Source organism: Hemitrygon akajei, chromosome 16, assembly GCF_048418815.1.
Source record: "Hemitrygon akajei chromosome 16, sHemAka1.3, whole genome shotgun sequence".
NCBI lineage: Eukaryota > Metazoa > Chordata > Chondrichthyes > Myliobatiformes > Dasyatidae > Hemitrygon > Hemitrygon akajei.
This window is the reverse complement of record NC_133139.1, coordinates 68,714,803-68,733,465: the sequence shown is the minus strand read 5'-3', so window position 1 is coordinate 68,733,465 and position 18,663 is coordinate 68,714,803. Positions and strand designations below refer to the sequence as shown.

The 18,663-nt window shown below is 44.1% G+C and overlaps 1 protein-coding gene across 4 annotated transcripts in view; it reads right to left on the bottom strand.

The window, feature by feature from the left end:
• Positions 1-18,663, bottom strand: part of LOC140740153 (cdc42-interacting protein 4 homolog) — a 170,874-nt gene that overhangs the window by 18,180 nt on the left and 134,031 nt on the right. For all 4 annotated transcript variants that reach the window (XM_073069118.1, XM_073069119.1, XM_073069121.1 and 1 more), the window contains 2 exons: positions 10,168-10,277; positions 4,193-4,325 (listed from right to left, as the gene is read on the bottom strand). In XM_073069118.1, the coding sequence (XP_072925219.1) occupies positions 4,193-4,325; positions 10,168-10,277 (243 nt within the window). The remainder of the gene's footprint in view (positions 1-4,192; positions 4,326-10,167; positions 10,278-18,663) is intronic.

Below are 18,663 nucleotides of genomic sequence, written 5' to 3'. Positions count from 1 at the left end.
TAAGGCAGTAGCTGATTGGCAGGAGGCAAAGAACAGGAATAAAGGGAGCTTTTTCTTGCTGCCAATGACTAGTGGTGTTCCACAACTGTCTGTGTTGGGACCACTTCTTCTTACATTATGAGGGGTGATTGATAAGTTTGTGGCCTAAGGTAGAAGGAGTCAGTTTTAGAAAACCTAGCACATTTATTTTTCAACATAGTCCCCTCCTACATTTACACACTTAGTCCAGTGGTCGTGAAGCATACAGATCTTGGACCTCCAGAAAGTGTCCACAGCATGGGTGATTGTTAAGTTTGGAAGGAGAGGAGTTATACAGCTCTCGTTACATGCACATGCAGTTCAACTCTTTGAGTGATTATGCAGAAAGTTTGAAGTTAATAACTCATCTCCTTCTACCTTAGGCCACGAACTTATCAATCACCCCGAGTTCAACTCTTTGAGTGATTATGCAGAAATAACGAGAGCTGCATAACTCGTCTCCTTCTACCTTAGGCCACAAACTTATCAATCACCCCTCATCTATGTCAATGATTTGGATGACAGAATTGATGGCTCTGTTGCAAAGTTTGCAGACAATACGACGACAGGTGAAGGGGCAGGTAGTTTTGAGGAAGAAGAGAGGCTGCAGACCGACTTAGACAGATTAGATTAGGAGAATGGGCAAGTAGTGGTAAATGGAATACAGGGTCGGGAAGTGTCCGGTCAGGCACTCTGGTAGAAGAACTGAAAGGGTTGGCTACTTTCTAATTGGAGATAAAATACAAAAAACTGAGCTGCAAAGGGACAGGAATCCTTGTGCAAGATTCCCTGAAGGTTAATTTGCAGGTTGACTCTGTGGTGAGGAAGGCAAATGCAATGTTAGCATTCATTTCAAGAGGACTAGAATATAAAAGCAAGGATATAATGTTGAAACTTTGTAAATCACTGGAGAGGCCTCACGTGGATTATCATGGGGAGGTTTGGTCGTCCTTATCTTAGAAAAGATGTGATAAAACTGGAGAGTGTTCAAAGGAGGTTCACAAAAATGATGCAGGATTGAATGGCTTGTCATATGAAGAGTGTTTGATGGCTCTGGGCCTGTATTCACTAGAATTCAGAAGAATGAGGGGTAACGTCATTGAAACCTATTGAATGAAGAAAGACCTTGTTAGAATGGATGTGGAGAGGATGTTTCCTATAGTGGGACAGTCTAAGAACAGAGGACACAGCCTCAGAATAGAGGAGCGTACTTTTAGAATGGAGATGAAGAGGAATTTCTTTAGCCAAAGAGTGGTGAATCTGTGGAATTCTTTGCCACAGGCAGCTCTAGAGGCCAAGTCTTTATGTATATTTAAGGCAGAGGTTGATAGATTCTTGATTTGTCAGGGTATGAATGGATACGGGTGAAAGGCAGGAGATTGGGGCTGAGAGGAAAACGGGATCAGCCTTGATGAAATGATGGAGCAGACTCGATGGGCCAATTGGCCTAATTCTGCTTCTATAATTTATGGTCTTATTGTAAAAAAAACTGTGCAAACAGCTCTATTTCCATCTTTAATAATCTTTATATTTCCCTTTCTGGGTTCCTTTGAAGACCCTGACCAGGATTTACACACAGACTTTAGTTCTTTAAGGGAACGGGACCCATTCTTGGGGTTTCAAGACCTGACGTTGTTTGGTACGCCAAGGGTTCGGCCTGTATTTGGAAACCTAACATCTCGGGGCTCTGGAAACAGGCGGATCGAGGGGCAGTGCCACAGCAGCAGACTCGTGTGCCATTGGGGAGGCCGGAAAATCTTTCGCTGTGGGTCCAAAGATCCGAGATCTTTGCAATCTTCAGGCACAGAGCTCCTAAGAAGTGACGAAATGGACTTTTTAACATCGTAAACCAGCGGGTTGTTGTTATGTCTCCCGCTTGCGGTGAAAATGGGGGACACCTCCCTCTCCCTTATGCGAGAACCTGTGGTTTGTCGAATGCTAGATGAAATGCAGTAGTCTTTGGGGTAACTGCAAGGTCTGTGCCTTTGCTGTCGCCTGTGCTCGGTAGCGTGTGTACTTTTTTTTTTGCTGGGGGGGTGGGAGGGGGATCATTGCCTCACTGTTGCTTTTGTGTGGGAGGGGGGAGCTGGAGGGGGACTTTGGGGTCCTCACGTTTAATTATCCTCCATTCTCTAGGGCACTTCTCTGTTTTCGTGGATGCTTGTGTGAAAAAGCATTTCAGTATGTATATTGTATACATTTCTCTGACATTAAATCGGACCTTTGAACCTTTGAAATGCAGGTGTAAATAAATAGCAATAAATAAGCATAAAATAACAATATATCAGAGTCCTAAAATGAGAGTTTTGTTCAAGAGCCTGATGATTGAAGGGTAGTAACTGTTCTTGAACCTGTGCGTGCAAGTCCTGAAGCACTTCTGCCTTCTACCTGATGACAGCAGCGAGAAAAGAGCATGGCCTGGGCGGCGGCTTTTCTACAGCAAAGTTTCATGTGGATATGCTCAATAGTTGGGACGGTTTTACCCGTGATGTACTGGGACAAATTTTCTGCTCAAAGGCATTTGTGTTCCCGCACCAGGCCATAATGCAGCCAGTCAGCACATTTTGCACCACACATCTGTAGAAACTTGCCAAGATTTTCAATGACATACTTAACCTCCACAGACTCTTGAGGAAGTAGAAGCACTGTTGTGCTTTCTTCACAATAATATTCATGTGATAGGTCCAGGGCAGGTCCTCTGAGATAAGTGACACCCAGGAACTTAAAGTTACTGACCTCTCCACCTCTTATTCTCCAATGATTACTGGCTCATGGACCTCTGGATTCCCTCTCCTCAAGTCTACAATCAGTTCCTTGGTCTTACTGACATTGAGTGAGAGGCTGTTGTTATTACACCACTCAGCCAAGTTTTCAATCTCTCTCCTGTATACTGATTCATTACCCCCTTTGATACAGCCCACAACAGTGGGTTCATCAACAAACTTGGACACGGCCTTGAAGCTGTATTTAGCCGCACAGTCATTGGTGTAAACCAAGTAGAGCAGAGGGCTAAGGACACAGCTCTGTGGTGCTCTTGTGCTGATGGAGATTGTGGAAGAGATGTTTTTGCCAATCTGAACTGACTGGGGTCTACAAGTGAGGAAATCCATGATCCAATTGCACAAAGGGGTAATTGAGGCCCTGGGTCTTGGAGTTTACTGATTAGTTTTGAGGGGATGATGGTGTTAAATATTGAGCTGTAATCAATAAGGAGCATCCTGATGTATGCATCTTTGCTATCCAGATGTTCCAGGGGCATGTGAAGAGCCGACAAGATAGCAACTGCTGTAGACCTGATGCTTCTGTAGGCAAAATGGAGCGGGTCCAAGTCATCACTCAGACAGGAGCTGATATGCTTCAACACCAGCCTCTCAAAACACTTCATCACTGTGGATGTAAGTGCCACTGGGTGATTGTCATTTAGTCAGGTTACCAAGCTCCTCTTGGGCACCGGTACAATTCAAGTCTCCTTGATGCAGGTGGGTAACACACTTTGCCAGAGTGAGAGGTTGAAGATATCTGTGAATACACCAGCCAGTTAGCTGGCACAGGTTTTCAGTACTCAACCAGGGTCTAACCAGGGTATAATAGAGCTCCAACAGAACTTCGCGGCTCTGGAGTTCACATTCCTGGGATTTGGGATTCACAATGTCTGCCCATATTAGTCCCTAAGGAGACAAGGCCATTAACAGTTGCACATTTGGGTCTACTAGGATAGGGTAGTCAAACAGATGGTAGAAAAATGGAGAGAAGTGTTAGATTAATCTTAGAGTGGGTTGAAAGATTGGCATAACATGGGAGGCCAAAGAGCTGTACCGTGCTGTATCATTCTATGAATGAACATTACATCATTAGTCCAAACCCAAGCTTTTAACTCTTCTCCTTCTCCACCCTACTTTCCCTGCCCCAGTCACCACACTACAACCTCCAGAGCTTGCAGTGGGTAGGCCCTCTTCCAGAAGAGACACAGGCAGATGTATGAGTGGCTCCACGGTTTAGTTCTGAAGGACAGCATAAGAATTCTCCCAATATTTACCCCAAATTACTAAACCAAATGAATTGACATTATCTCATTGCTCTTGAAGGGTTAAATCAGTTGTGCGTTCGAGCAACTGACTTCGGAAATGCTGCACTGGCGGAGAGTTTCCTGGGCTGCCCTGTGGTTTCACCCTACCTCATACTTCTGAAGTTCGTGATGCAGTCTGTCGATGTGCTGATTAGTTTCGACTATTCTGGGCTCAAGGCTGTTTGGATCTCCCATCTGTGGGTTCCGCTGATAGACATCTTTCATTTTATCCAATGCTTCTCTGTAAGAATGAAAAAAGATGTAACATTAGTTCACGGAGTCCACTTCAACACTCTGCCTGAGAGAGTCGGCCCCCATGCGGTTCAGGCCAGTGGTTTTCTGTAAGTACACACATCTTCACAACCCTGCTCGAGTAGTGAGCATCAGGCTGCCCAAACTTACATGGCAGAAGTCTCCGCCAAGCCTGACCCCGTCAGTCACACCCGCAAGGTCACCTGGAGAGGAAATCATGGGTGGGTTCATCCCCTTCATAAGGGTGGGCACTTGTGCCAACCCAGTTGTAAACATGATGTTAACCAATCCATCTGTATCTTTGAATAGAAAAGGTGTCGATGTGACTGTGAATCTAGTGTGAGGGAAGTATGGGGGGGGGGGGGTGAATGTCAGAGGTAGGTATTTCACACAGTGGTGGATACATGGAATGTACTGCCGGGGTGGATGTAAGGGCAGATACATTAGAGACTCTTAGGTAGGCACAAGGATGACAGAAAAAATGGAATGGTATGTGGAGGGAACGGTTAGATTGATCTTAGAGCACATATATCTAAGAAAGGATGTGCTGGCATTAGAGAGGGCCCAGGGAAGGTTCAGAAGAATGACATTGGAATGAAAGGGTTAATGTATGAGGAGCACTTGATGGCTCCCTACCTCTACTCGCTGGAGGTGAAAAGAATGAGGGGGGATCTCATTGAAACCTATCAGATATTGAAAGGCCTAGATAGAGTGGACATGGAGAGGATGTTTTCTATAGCGGGTGATTCCAGGATCAAAGGGGACAGCCTCAGAGTAGAAGGACGACCCTTTGAAACAGAGATCTGAAGTAACATCTTCCCTCAGAGGATGGTGAATCTGTGGAATTCATTATCAAAGATGGCTGTAGAGGCCAAGTCAATGGGTATGTTTAAAGCAGCGATTACTAGGTTCTTGATTACTAAGGGCGTCAAAGAATATGGGGAGAAAGAGGGTTCAGGGTGGATAACAAAGTAGCATGATGCAGACTCAATGGGCTGAATGACCTAATTCTGCAACTATGACGTATGAACTATGGTACTAAAGGGTCAGCCCAACTTGGTGGGCTGAAAGGCCTGTTTTGTTCTATGTTTCATTCCAGCAAGTCAGAAAGAGGAGCTGTCCAGACAGAATGGGACCGTTATTGCACAACAGTCTCTCTCTGTCTGCCTCTTTTCCAGAGAGGTAACAGTGATATAGGAGGGCCAGGGAAAGAGACATTATGTTCCAAAGAGGGGAGGAGCTGGCAGTCTGCCTAGTTGGCAGTCACCCAGCTATCATCTATTGAAGACGGGAGGTACAAGGTGGGAAAGTAGCACTCAGGAAAATAATTCCTCATAAGGTCTCTGTAAAAAGTAAGCTTTTAAATAGTGAAAAAGAACGTGATATTTAATCAAGACGTTCTCTTGCTGATATCAAAACTCCATTACTTATCAGTTTGAGGTGTTTTGCAGCATTGAATTAACTACATGGAATGGCTGACAAGAGAAGAGACCAAATATTTCAGTGTTATGGTGCAGTTATGCTCCTATCAAAGAAAGCTAAATTAAAGGTTTGATGTGAATCCCGGTGAAGTTTTGAAATATCAACTGTTTATTCCTCTCCATAGACGCTGCCTGACCTGCTGAGTTCCTTCAACGTTTTGTGTGCGTTGCCCTGGAATTCCAGCACCCGCAGAATCTCGTGTTTAAACGAAATGTCAGATCCGTTTACCATTGAACTTTTTATCTCAAGCTGTGCGTGCATGCACACACACACTACTGTTCTGATTTAGCATTTACCCAGCAGCATTAATAGAGTAAAGGCACTCCTATGCAATACTCAACAAAACCAAAAATTAACAAGTCAAAATACGAAAAGTACAAATGGGAGCAAGTCGGCAAATTTTCTTAAGTCGGGTTTCCTCTGGTCTGCAGCCTCACCAATTTTGTGTCAGCTTAGTCCAGGAGATACTCACTCAGAAAACACAAGTACACGCTGAACTCGGTTAATTTAAAGAATGAAATGAAATATAATGAGCATCACTGGATGCACATCAACAGAGCAGAATAAATTCCTTACTGATAATACAGGGCTTGGCAATAATTGGTTTGTTTTCTGCTGAAAAACAATGTATAAAAAATCATTCTCATATCTGAGCATTCCTCTCTTTTATAAAAATCGCAAGCAAGGATAATAAAGTAAGTCAGCTGTTGACATCTATTCAGCTGGAGTAACACCCAGCTCCCTGCCCAAGCTGAACAACTGGAGTTGCCTCCTGTCATGACCTCAGCCCCCTTCTTTGTGAGAATCGCAAGAGAGAGAGAGAGAGAGAGCCTTACGGTTTGGAATGTGGGCTGGTCGCTCAACAAGACAAAAGCCTCGGACATAGCCATTGTCTTGAGAGACACCTTTGTGGAATAAGGAACTGGCCTACGTGCAAACCCTCAGGGCAAGGTGAGATGGGTGATGGGGGAAAGATTGCCTCGCCCCCCACCCTGATGGACATCTACAACCCTGCCAGTCCAGATAAAAGGTGGGCTGCCGAGGCGGGGCCTCAGACGCACCAAGGAGACACACGAAGAAGACACGATAGTGCTTCCCGTCGGAGCGGGAAGCCATTCTGAAGGAAGCCACGTGCGTTAAGATTCCGGATCGGGAGTCTGTGGCTGGACCCAAAAGGAAAAACCACTTTAACTAACAGCAGGGATTTGCCTCGCAAGGACGACGGGCAAGTGTTCCTTTTCTCTCTCTCCAACACGTGAAATGTCAGCGGTTCCTGAAACGGGGAAGCCTGCAGACTTTGAGTGACTCTTATACCCAATTGGACTCAGTATCCCCTAGACAACAATAGAGCTCATTTTTGATTGATTATTACTACACCTGTGCTTTAGATTGAGTTTTGACGATGTATATGATCTGAATGTTTTGTATTAACCATACGTTTGTGCCCCTTTATAAATAAAACATTTGAAAATAGTAGCATCAGGCTTCAGCGGACCTATCTATCTTTGCTGGTAAGTCACCCGGTTACTGGGGAACGTAACACTCCTTAAACAACGATCTCAGAGGTTTAAGTGCTTATTTATAACAACTTCCAGTGACACAATGACCTGGAGCAGACAGAACACGATGTGGAGAGCTTGCTTCCAATAGTGGGGAGTCTAGGACTAGAGAGCACAGTCTCAAAATAGAACGTTCCTCTAGAACAGAGATGAGCAGGAATTTCTCCAGCCAGAGGGTGGTGAATCTGTGGAATTCATTGCCACAGACAGCTGTGGAGGCCAAGTCATTAGGCATATTTGCAGTGGAGGTTGATAGGTTCCTGATTAGTAAGGGCATCAGAGGTTACGGGGAGAAGGCAGGAGAATGGGGTTGAAAAGGGTAATACATCAGCCATGATAAAATGGTGGCAAAGATTCAGTGGGCCAATCTGCCTAATTCTGCTCCGGTATCATATTGCTTTTTAGAATTACTATCAATCCAATAAGTAATTCTTCCCTGCATGGAACTGAAGGCCTGGTTCAGTGGTGGATCTATGCTGGCTTCAGTGGGAGAGGGAACTAAGCCGGAAATATTAACTTTATGTCTCTTTCCACAAACGCTACCCGTTTCCATCATTTACTGGGATGGAACTGTATCACAGCCGCTAGCGAAACACTTTACCGCGGCAGCAACCCGAGTTCAATGCCGGCCACTGTCTCTAAGGAGTTTGTACTCTCTCCCCATGAGTGTGTGGCTTGTCTCCGGGTGCTCCAGTTTCCCTCTACATTCCAAAGACACAAGGCTTATGGTTAGTGAGCTGTGGGCTATGTTGTCACTGGGCTAATGTTGTTCTGTGTAAGAAAGGCTCTAAAAATAAACCAGCAAGTTGTAAGCTGGTGAGCCCAGCATCACTATTGGGAAAGTTAGTGGAAGATATTCTAAGGGACTGGATTTATAAGTATTTGGATAGCCATGAACTGATTAAGGATAATCAGCATGGCTTTGTGCCTGGTAGGTCATGTCTACCCAATCTTATAGAGTTTTTTGAGGAAGTTACTAGGAAAGTTGAAGGCAAGGCAGGGGATGTTGTCTACATGGACTTTAGTAACGTATTTGACAAGATCCCGCATAGGAGATTGGTCAAGAAGGTTCAGTCACTCAACATTCAAGATGAGGTAGTAAATTGGATTAGACATTGGCTTTGTGGGAGAAGCCAGAGAGTGGCAGTAGATGGTTGCCTCTCTTACTGGAGGCCTGTGACTAGGAAGAGTGCATTGGGGATCGGTGCTGTGTCATTTGTTGTTTGTCATCTATATCAATGATCTGGATGATAATGTGGTTAACTGGATCAGCAAATGTGTAGATGACACCAAGATTGGGGGTGTACAGGAAGGATATCATGGCTTGCAGTGGGATCTGGATCAGCTAGGAAAATGGGCTGAAAAATGGCAGGTGGAATTTAATGCAGCCAAGTGCGAGGTGTTGTATTTAGGTAGGACCAACCAGGATAGGTTTTACACAGAGCGGTAGGGCACTGAGGAGTATGGTAGGACAAAGGGATCTGGGAATACAGGTTCATAATTCATTGAAAGTGGGGTCACAGGTAGATGGGGCGTATAGAAAGCTTTTGGCACGCCAGTCTTCATAAATCAAAGTACTGAGTACAGGAAATAGATGTTATGTTGAAGTTGTATAAGACACTGGTGAGGTCTACTTTGGAGTATTATGTGCAGTTTTGGTCACCTACCTGCAGGAAAGATGTAAGCAAGGTTGAAAGAGGGCAGAAAATTTACAAAGATGTTGCAGGGGAGTGAGAATGACTGGAAGAATTGGATCATTTTGGATCAATTAGATTGAATGGCGGAGCAGACTCGATGGGCTGAATGGCCTACTTCTGCTCCTATATCTTACGGTCTTATGGAAGCATGGCGAAATTTGCAGGCTGCCCCAGCACATCCTTGAACTGTTTTGATCTTTGATGCAAACAAAGTATTTCACCATATGTTTTGATATTTAAACATACATGCAACAAATAAAGCTAATCTTTAATTTATTATTTGAGTCGTGAGAATTCCTATTATTATGTCTTAGAAAAATAATACATTTATTGTTACCTGACTAGTACCTTCCAGGTCAAATAACATACCCTGGCCATCTATCCTGCAAGGGCAAGTCATGAAATCGAGAAAGTAAATCCACAAAGAGATTTTGTAGATGCTGGAAATCCAGAGCAACACACACAAAATGCTGGTGGAACTCAGTAGGTAATGCAGCATTCGTGGAGAGAAATAGTCAATATTTCAGGCCGAGACCCATCATCAGGACTGGTGACAATGTCCTGATGAGGAATCTTGGCCCGAAACGTTGACTGCTAATTCATTTCCTTAAATGCTACCTGACCTGCTGAGTTCCTGCAGCACCTTGTGTGTGTTACTGTCTGAACTCTGTCTGGGACAGAATATGCACATCACAACACACACTGATGGTTGAACGTGCTCCTCCTGATCCTCTCCTGCTTCAAGTCTATCATCTGATTACTGAACAGTGCAATTAAATAGAAGGATTGCTGAAACCTTGAGGTGCACAAAGTAGGTGAATCTGAATCAGGGGCAGAAAAAAAAAATGCCAGTGGAACTCACAAGGTTGAGCAGCATCTGTGGGGAGAAAGGAACTGTTAACATTTCGGGTTAGTCCTGATGCAGGCATCTCGACCTGAAACATCAACAGTTCCTTCCCCCCCAGATGCTGCTTGACTGGCTGAGTTCCTTCAGCAGATTGTTTGCTGGTCCAGTTTCCAGCACCCGCACCCTGTCCGAATTTGGATCAGAACACTTGTATTCCTGAATTTGGTTCAGATTCACCAAAGTTACCTCTGGTCAACTTGCTTCTGCAGCTCCTTGTTCAAGTCATCGATCTTCTGCTGAAGTTTTTTTCTGCGCTGCTCAGGTGGGAGGTGGCTGAAGTCTTCAGACACTGCCAGCTGTAGGGAGTAGAAGCCTGATCAGTGGCTGGAAAAACTGGGAAGAGGATCAAAGGTTTTGGCAGCAAAAGAACAATGGATCAAATGGATAATTGAACACTGAGCAAATGAGAGAGAAGGGTGGGGATGCAGAGAGTGCAGGGTTATCCTCATTTAACCAATGAACCTCTCCCACCCATTGACATGAGAAATAGATGTGCAGCTACTTTCAACTTTAGTCAGAAATAGATAAATTCCACTCTGTGAGCCTCACTCTCCTGGGCAAGTGAAGTGGCATGAAAGCGTTCTTTAAATTTAAGTGAAGTGGTATTGTTTTACTCGATAAACTTGACTTTGTTTCTAATGCTGTACTGATAGATTTTCAAAATCACAATCCAATTTAGCAACATTCCCCCCCCCACCCCCCCCCCCCACTACTCTCAGTCCTTATCTTGGATCCTTGGAAAATTCGGGAGGCTTCAATAAATTTTGCCTCAAAAGTTATTTGCTCTGTGAACGTTGAATCATCCAGATCCTGAGTTCACTTTAAAAAAACATAACCATGTGCCTCATCTTTGTGCAATGCACAGGGATTGATAAACATCAGGAAAACCCAGCCAATAACTGAGTTTATCACACTACATACCAAACTTCACATCCTTTATCAGCAGCATCTTTAGATCCAGCCCTACACTGGAATTCACAGCAAACAAAATTTAATTTGTGTTTTTACAGACAAAAATCTCATGTGTGTTTTCAGAAAATGTGAGCCACTTTTATCCATTAAAATATGAACATCACTCCCCTACTCTTTTGTCAGAAGTCAGAAGAAATGTCTGTGGATTCAGAAAGGTGCAGGTTGACCACTCTCCATTGCACATCAACGGCTCTGCTGTGGAGAGTGAACAGCAGAAAGTTCCTTGATGTGCATATAAAGGACAGTCTGACCTAGATCCACAACATGTCCTCGCTAGTCAATATGGAACAGCAGCATCTGCACTTTATGAGAAGCTTACAGGCTCCCCGACCCCATTCTAACAACCTTCTACAGCAGCATCGTCAAGAGTGTCCTGTCTGGCTGCATCACGTGTGGCGCAGAAGCTGCAAGGCGTCAGGCCTCAAGACTCTGCAGAGGATTGTAAAAACCACCAAGGGGATCACTGGGGTTTCCCCCCATCTGTGACATTTACCAGGAGAGTTGTAGACGTAGGGCCCAAAGCTTTGTTGGGGATCCCTACCACCCATCCCACAATCTCTTTGACCCACCACCATCAGGAAGGAGGAACAGCAGCACCAGACTGGGTGACAGCTTCTTCCCTCAGGCTGCGAGACTAACGAATACCGAGGTTTTGTCACGAGGACAGTGAGCTGTTCACCGCACTGTTTAATGTTTACCTGTGGTGCACACTACATGCATTTTGAACTATATTTTATAAACTTATGGTGACATTTGTTTTGTGTGCTGTGTGTGATGTGGTCTGTGGGTACACCATGATCTGGGGGAATGTTGTTTTTGTTTGGTTGTATATATGTGCACTCAGATGAAAATAAACCTGAAACTGACCGTGCAGCAACATGCTTCCTTTGGACTGCAGTGACCTACTCCAGTTGCAGGTCACCTCAGGGGGAGGGGTAAAGTGCATCCAGAGCAGGGACCACCACACCAAGTAGCTTCAATCTACAGCGAAGGAGATGTCAAGCCAGCAACGATTACTGGGGATTCTAGGTTAAGGTTGCAGGTGGTTTACGTGCCTATGCTAGTGACTGTATTGCCTTCCTGGGAATAGAGTTAAGAACAGAAGTGGGAGGCTGCAGAGGGAACATGAAGACGCAGAGGTTATTCTCCATATTGGTGCCACAACATAGATGGAGAAAGGGATGAGGAGAGTTTAAGGAATTGAGAAAGATTAACAATCAAGACCTCACAGAATCAGACAGCACTTACCTTATCCATGCAAACCATAGTGCCTACCTACACTAATCCCATTTGCCTGCATCAGACCCAAATCCCTCCATGTCTTTCCTATCCGAGAAACTGTCCTTTAATGCCCTTTAAACACTACTTTCATCACTTTCTCTGGTAGCTCCTTCCAGACAATCATCACTCTATGTGTGGAAAAACTGACCTCTCTGATCTCGTTCAGTTTTTTCCCTTAGAATCTTAAATCTGTGCCCTCTAGTTTCAGACTTCCTTGCCTTGGGGAAAAAAAGATTCTAATAATCTCTCCTATGTACCTCATAATTTAATAAAACTCATCCTCAGCCTCCATGCTTCCTGTCGTGTAGCAAACAGAACCGGACAGAACACACTGCCCCCAATGGCTTCCTCGTCAATCATTTGCCCATCCTCATACCCTAAGGTCAAGTCACATACTTCAGAAAGCCTACCCACATTCACTTAATATTCCTTCCCTATCTAAACTCATTGCCCCAAGGTCATTTTTGTCAGTATTGGGAAAGCTAAAATCCCCTACGATTCTGCAACCCACCTACATATTTGCTCCTGCTGACTATTGGGGAGGGGTCTATATGTAACCCCAAAGTGACCACCCCTTTCATATTCCTAATTCCATCTCTATAGCTTCATTGGCCAATTCTTCCAAGACATCTTGAGTATTGCTGTGAAACTTTATTTGATCACTAGTGCAACAGCCACCTCCCATTTTGCAAACCCTTGCTCATGCCTTAAACAGACAGACATACTTTATTGATCCCGAGGGAAACTGGGTTTCGTTACAGTCACACCAACCAAGAATAGTGTAGAAATATAGCAATATAAAACCATAAATAATAAGTAAATTATGCCAAACATCTATAGTCTGGAAATGGAAATGTCTGTCCTGCCCTTCCTCCAGCCATGGTTCCGACTGTGGAAAACCCATATCAGAATGTTGATAGCATAGGTAAACACTGGCCTCCGAGCATGAGAGGGGGCCTGGACCGTGGATGTCGTCACAGAAATAGGCCCTTTCAGCCATACATTGTCCATGCCAGCCAGGATGCTTATCTGCTAATCCAATTTGCCTGCATCAGGCCTGAATCTCTCTATGCCTTTTGAGAGCCGGTATAGGAGGAAAAACTTTAAATTCCACTGTACACATCTGCTTATATGCCTGTCCTTTCATTTCCTGTTTACTATTGGGTGGCATATGTGTCACCCAGAATGTCCAAACTGCGCTCTTAATCCTAATTCTAACAAGCCTCACTGACTAATCAGGATCACATTTTGTATCACTGGCAAATGCCATGAAATTTCTTGTTTCGCGGGAGTGGTACAGCGCAATACATAATAAAAATATATAAATTACAAAAAGAATTAAATAAATAGTGCAAAAAGAATGAAAAAAATACTGAGGTAAAATCAAAAAGGAAAGAGAAGGTTTAAAAAAAAGATTAAGAGGTCCTGTAGTGGGGAACTCTAGGACCAGAGGGCACAACCTCAGAATAGATGTCCCATTAGAACAGATGAGGAGGAATTTCTTTAATCAAAGGGTGGTGAATCTGTGAAATTCATTGACGCAGGCAGCTGCAGAGGCCAAGCAATTGGGTATATTTAAAGTGGAAGTCGATAGGCTCTTGATTAGTGAGGGTGTCAAAGGTTATGGGTAGAAGCAGGAGAATGAGGTTGAGAGGGATAATGAATCTGCCATGATGGAATGATGGAGCATATCCGACGAGGTGATTGGCATAATTCTGCTCCCATGTCTTATGGCAGGAAAGCAGCATCCATCATCAGGGACCCCCACCACAGAGGTCACGCTCTCTTCTCACTGCTGCCATCTACAGGAGCCTCAGGACCCACACCAGCAGGTTTGGGTACAGTTATTACCCCTCAACCATCAGGCCCTTGAACCCAAAGGGAGATCTTCACGCAACTTCACTCGCCCCACCACAAACTATGGACCCACTTTCAGTGACTCTTCATCACATATCCTTGTTCTGTATTGTTTATTTATTGAAATATTATTTTTTTTGTATTTGCACGGTTTGTTGTCTTCTGCACACTGGTTGTCTACCGTATTGCTGCTGTCTTTCATTAATTCTACTATGGTTATTAGATTTATTCAGTATGCCCACAAGAAAATCAATCTCAAGGTTGTTAGTGTCCTGACGAAGGGTCTCGGCCCGAAACGTCAACAGTACTTCTCCCTATAGATGCTGCCTGGCCTGCTGTGTTCCACCAGCATTTTGTGTGTGTTGCTGTTTGAATTTCCAGCATCTGCAGATTTCCTCGTGTTTGCTCAGGGTTGTATATGATGACATAAATGTACTTCAATAATAAATTTACTTTGAACTTTGGTGTTATGGTCTTATATATAAGCAGACCAGAAGAAACAAATATTTTAGACAAAGAGTACATGATAATCTAAGGTGCACTGTAGATCTGATGTATATTAAAAAAAAGTAGGTGAATATTTATTGTGATTAATCACATACAATCACAATGTTGGAACCATGAGTCCGGCTAAGGGAAAAGGAATGGGTGAATGCTCATTACTCCAGCCTACAAAGTGTTCAGGAAAAACAGGGAAGAGAAGTGAGAGCAGAGAACTGCAGCACTGGGGAGGATACTACAGTACCGAGGAGGGAGGATGTCCTGGAGGAATCACGGATAGAACTGCTTGGAAACAATGGAGGTGGGACGTCTGTTGGCTGCCAACAAGCAAGGAAGACAGGCACCACCTTCAACAAGACAAACAGGCAGGGAGAATGGGCAGAGAGGAGGCAGATGAAATTTAATGCAAACAAAATTCATGCTTTACATCTGTATAAAGAATGAGAAAAGTAAATTACAATTTAGAGACACAATTCTCAAAGGGACACGAGATCTGGGGGGGGATATATGGGGATAGCTCCTTGAAAATAGTAGGTTGAGAAAATAATTGAAGCATTTAGTACCTCTGCTTTATAAACAGAGGTGAAGATAAGGATTACCGTAGATTCCGGATTTTAAGCCGCTACTTTTTTCCCACATTTTGAACAGCTTTGAACTTTGCGGCCTTTAATACGGAGCGGCTAATGCATTATTTTTTTTCATGCCGCCTCGTAACAGTAGACCAATAAAATTGATGAGTAGTTCACAGAGGTCCAATGAAATTGTACGATAAATCAAGCGCACTTTCACAATTAAATTATTGTAAATCAGTCATTTGTACTCACCCTCATCAACATGGAAAACACTCGAAGCATTGTGCTGCCTTATGGCAGTTATTTAGTTTATAATATTTTCGCTTAGTAATTCATTTTCTAGTTAAAGTTAGAAGAGTTTTAACTATATTTGTTTTCTGTACTACATCGCGGGATGCTATGACGTCACACCCGGTTTCGCCGCGTCTTGTGGGAAAATGCCGGTTTGCGATAAACAGGACGGCGGGGGGGGAGCGGCATTACGCGAGCGGAGCGGCGGAGCCAAAACGCTGCTTTTAAGTTAAAGGCGATCAATAACTTTTCCTGGTAGGCTGCAGTATATATATTTTTTACCAGTCGTTAGGAGATATTGGAATGTTGTTCAGTAAAGAAGTATACGCAACGTATATTTAAAAGTAGCCGCGTTACGGGCACGGTTCGAAAAAAAGCATTTGCAATATGTATTTGTTTTTGTTACCATATGGATTTAATTAAAAGTTAAAAAATCCTCACGTGTAATATCTTTCTGTGTAAATATCTCATATTACAACGTGGGACACCTGCGGCCGAAAATCCGGTGCGGCCTTTACAAGTAAAAAATTGATTTTATTTCTAAAATTAGAGCCAGCGGCTTTTAATCAGGTGCGCTCTGTAGTCCGGAATCTACGGTAACTCTTTTTGTCACATGTATCAAAACATCAAAATATACAGCGAAGCATACACAAACTGCTGGAAGAACTCAGGAAGTATCAATTGAGAGGAATAAATAGTGAACTTTTCAGGCCGAGTCCCTCCTTCAGGAAATATACAGTGAAATGGATTCTTTGTGTCAATAACCGACACAGCCCGAGGATGTTCTGGGGGCAGCTGCACGTGGTGCCATGCCTCTGGCGCCAACTAGCATACCCACAACTTACCAACCCCAAGCCACAGGTCTTTGGAATGTGGGAGGAAACCCACATGGTCACAGGGGGAAAGCAGAGCCTCCTTATAGACAGCGGCAAGAACTGGGCCCGGTCAATGGCGTTACGCTAACCGCTATGGTAATGTGCTGCCCAACATGGTGGCCTGACACACAGTAGAGTATAATATCAAGGAGGGTCCATAGTAGTCAGTGCAATACCATTGCAGCCCGGGGCATCGGAGTTTGAAACTCAGCTCCAGTATCCTCTGTAAGCAAGTTTATAAGTTCCTTCATGTGTGTGCGTGGGTTTCCTCTGGGTGCTCCAGTTCACTACCACAGCACAAAGATGCATCGGTTGGTGGGCTAATTGGTCATTGTAAATTGTCCCGTGATTAGGCTGGGGTCAAATTGGTGGGTTGTTGGGTGGTGCAGCTTATAGGGCTGAAGGGCCAATTCTGCGTTGTATTTCTAAACAAAATAAACAAGTCTTAAAGGCATCAGTTCATTTGTGGGCACCAAACTTTAGGACAAACATGGAGAATATGGAGAGGCTACAAAAAAGATTTTCCAAAATTGTTCCTGGGAGGAGGAGAGGACGGGTTCTAAATATATGGACACATGTCAGAAACCCGATCAACACCCCAAAACACTGGAGGAACTCTTCAGATCATGCAGCATTTATGGAGAAAAAACAACTCTCTGTGTTTCAGGTCCTTCTGCCTGTGTGTCCGATGGTGGGGATGATCTCCTTGAAATAGAAGAGGCTGTGAGGGCATTTGAAATATCACAAATGTGCCTTTTCCTCAGGGGTGACACACTGAAACCCTAGTCTTTGATTTAGAGGCATGCACCCCTGAGTACACGGCCTAAGGCAGCGCAGCTGGTGTCTAACAGCAACACAGACCCCTGTGGCCTCGAGTGCCATTCGCACATTCTCGCCTTGACTGCCAGGGCTTCTTCCAGCTGCTCCGGTTTCCTCTCACACCTCAGAGACATGCAGGTCCGATGAGCTTATTTGCTGCAATAAGTTACCTCTAATGTGCAGGTAAAGTGGCAGTGCGGGAGACTGATGAGAATATGGGCAGGGATTTAAAAAGCCACTGCAAAGAGACGGGTAACGGGCAGCACAGATGCAGGGTGCCGGAAGGCCAGGTTTTGCACAATGTCACTTTGCAATTCCAGTTAAAGTCATGAAGGGCAAAAATGGAAAAAGAAAAAGTTAATGTTTCATTAACGGAAAAGGCTGCTTATGTAAACGACTGGCAAAAGCAAAATGAGGAAACATCTTGTAACGCAATGAGTATCCAGCGCTTGGGATGACTGTGAGGGTAGCAGTTTCAGAGTCGAAGCTAAAGTAAATCCATTATCAAAGTACGTATACACTCAGTGGCCACATTATTAGGTACACCTGCTCATTAATGCAAATATCTAAATCATGTGGCAGCAACTCAGTGCATAAAAGCATGCAGACATGGTCAAGAGGTTCAGCTGTTGTTTAGACCAAACATCAGAATGGGGAAGAAAAGCTGAGTGACTTAGACCATGGAATGATTGTTGGTGCCAGACGGGGTGGTTCGAGTATCTCAGAAACTGCTGACAAACTGGGATTTTCACGCTCGGCAGTCTCTAGAGTTTACAGAGAATGGTGCAAAAAAAAAAACAAAAAAGCCTCCAGTGAGCAGCTGTTCTGTGGGTGACATTGCCTTGACATTGCCATCAGAGGAGAATGGCCAGACTGGTTCAAACTGGCAGGAAGGTGACAGTAATTCAAATAACTATGCATTACAACAGTGGTGTGCAGAAGAGCATCTCTGACACACAATACATTGAACCTTGAAGTGGATGGACTACAGAAGCAGAAGACCACGGTCACTTTATTCAAACAGGAGGCGCCTAATTGAGCCATTGAGTGTATGTCACCAAATATTATCATGAGATTCATTTACTTGCAGGCAAGAAAGGAAATAAAGGGAATGAAAATTACAACAGAATTTATGAAAAGTATACTTAAACAACCAATGTGCAAAAGAAGAAAAACTGAGCAAATTAAAAAAATAATAAATAACAAAAAGATTATGAGTTGTAGAGTCCTTGAAAGTTAGTCTGTAGGTTGTGGTATCAGTTCAGAGTTGAGGCGAGTGAAGTTATCCACACCATTTCAGAAGCCTGACTGTAGCAGGGTGGTAACTGTGCCTGAAGTTAGTGTTGTGGGCTATAAGGCTCCTGTATCTCCTGCCCAATAGCAGCGAGAAGACTGCATGGCCTGGATGGTGGAGGTCCTTGATGAGAGACGTTGCTTTCTTGTGGCAACGCTTCATGTAAATGTGCTCCATGGTGGAGAGGCCTTTGCCTAAGATGGCCTGGGCTGATTCCACC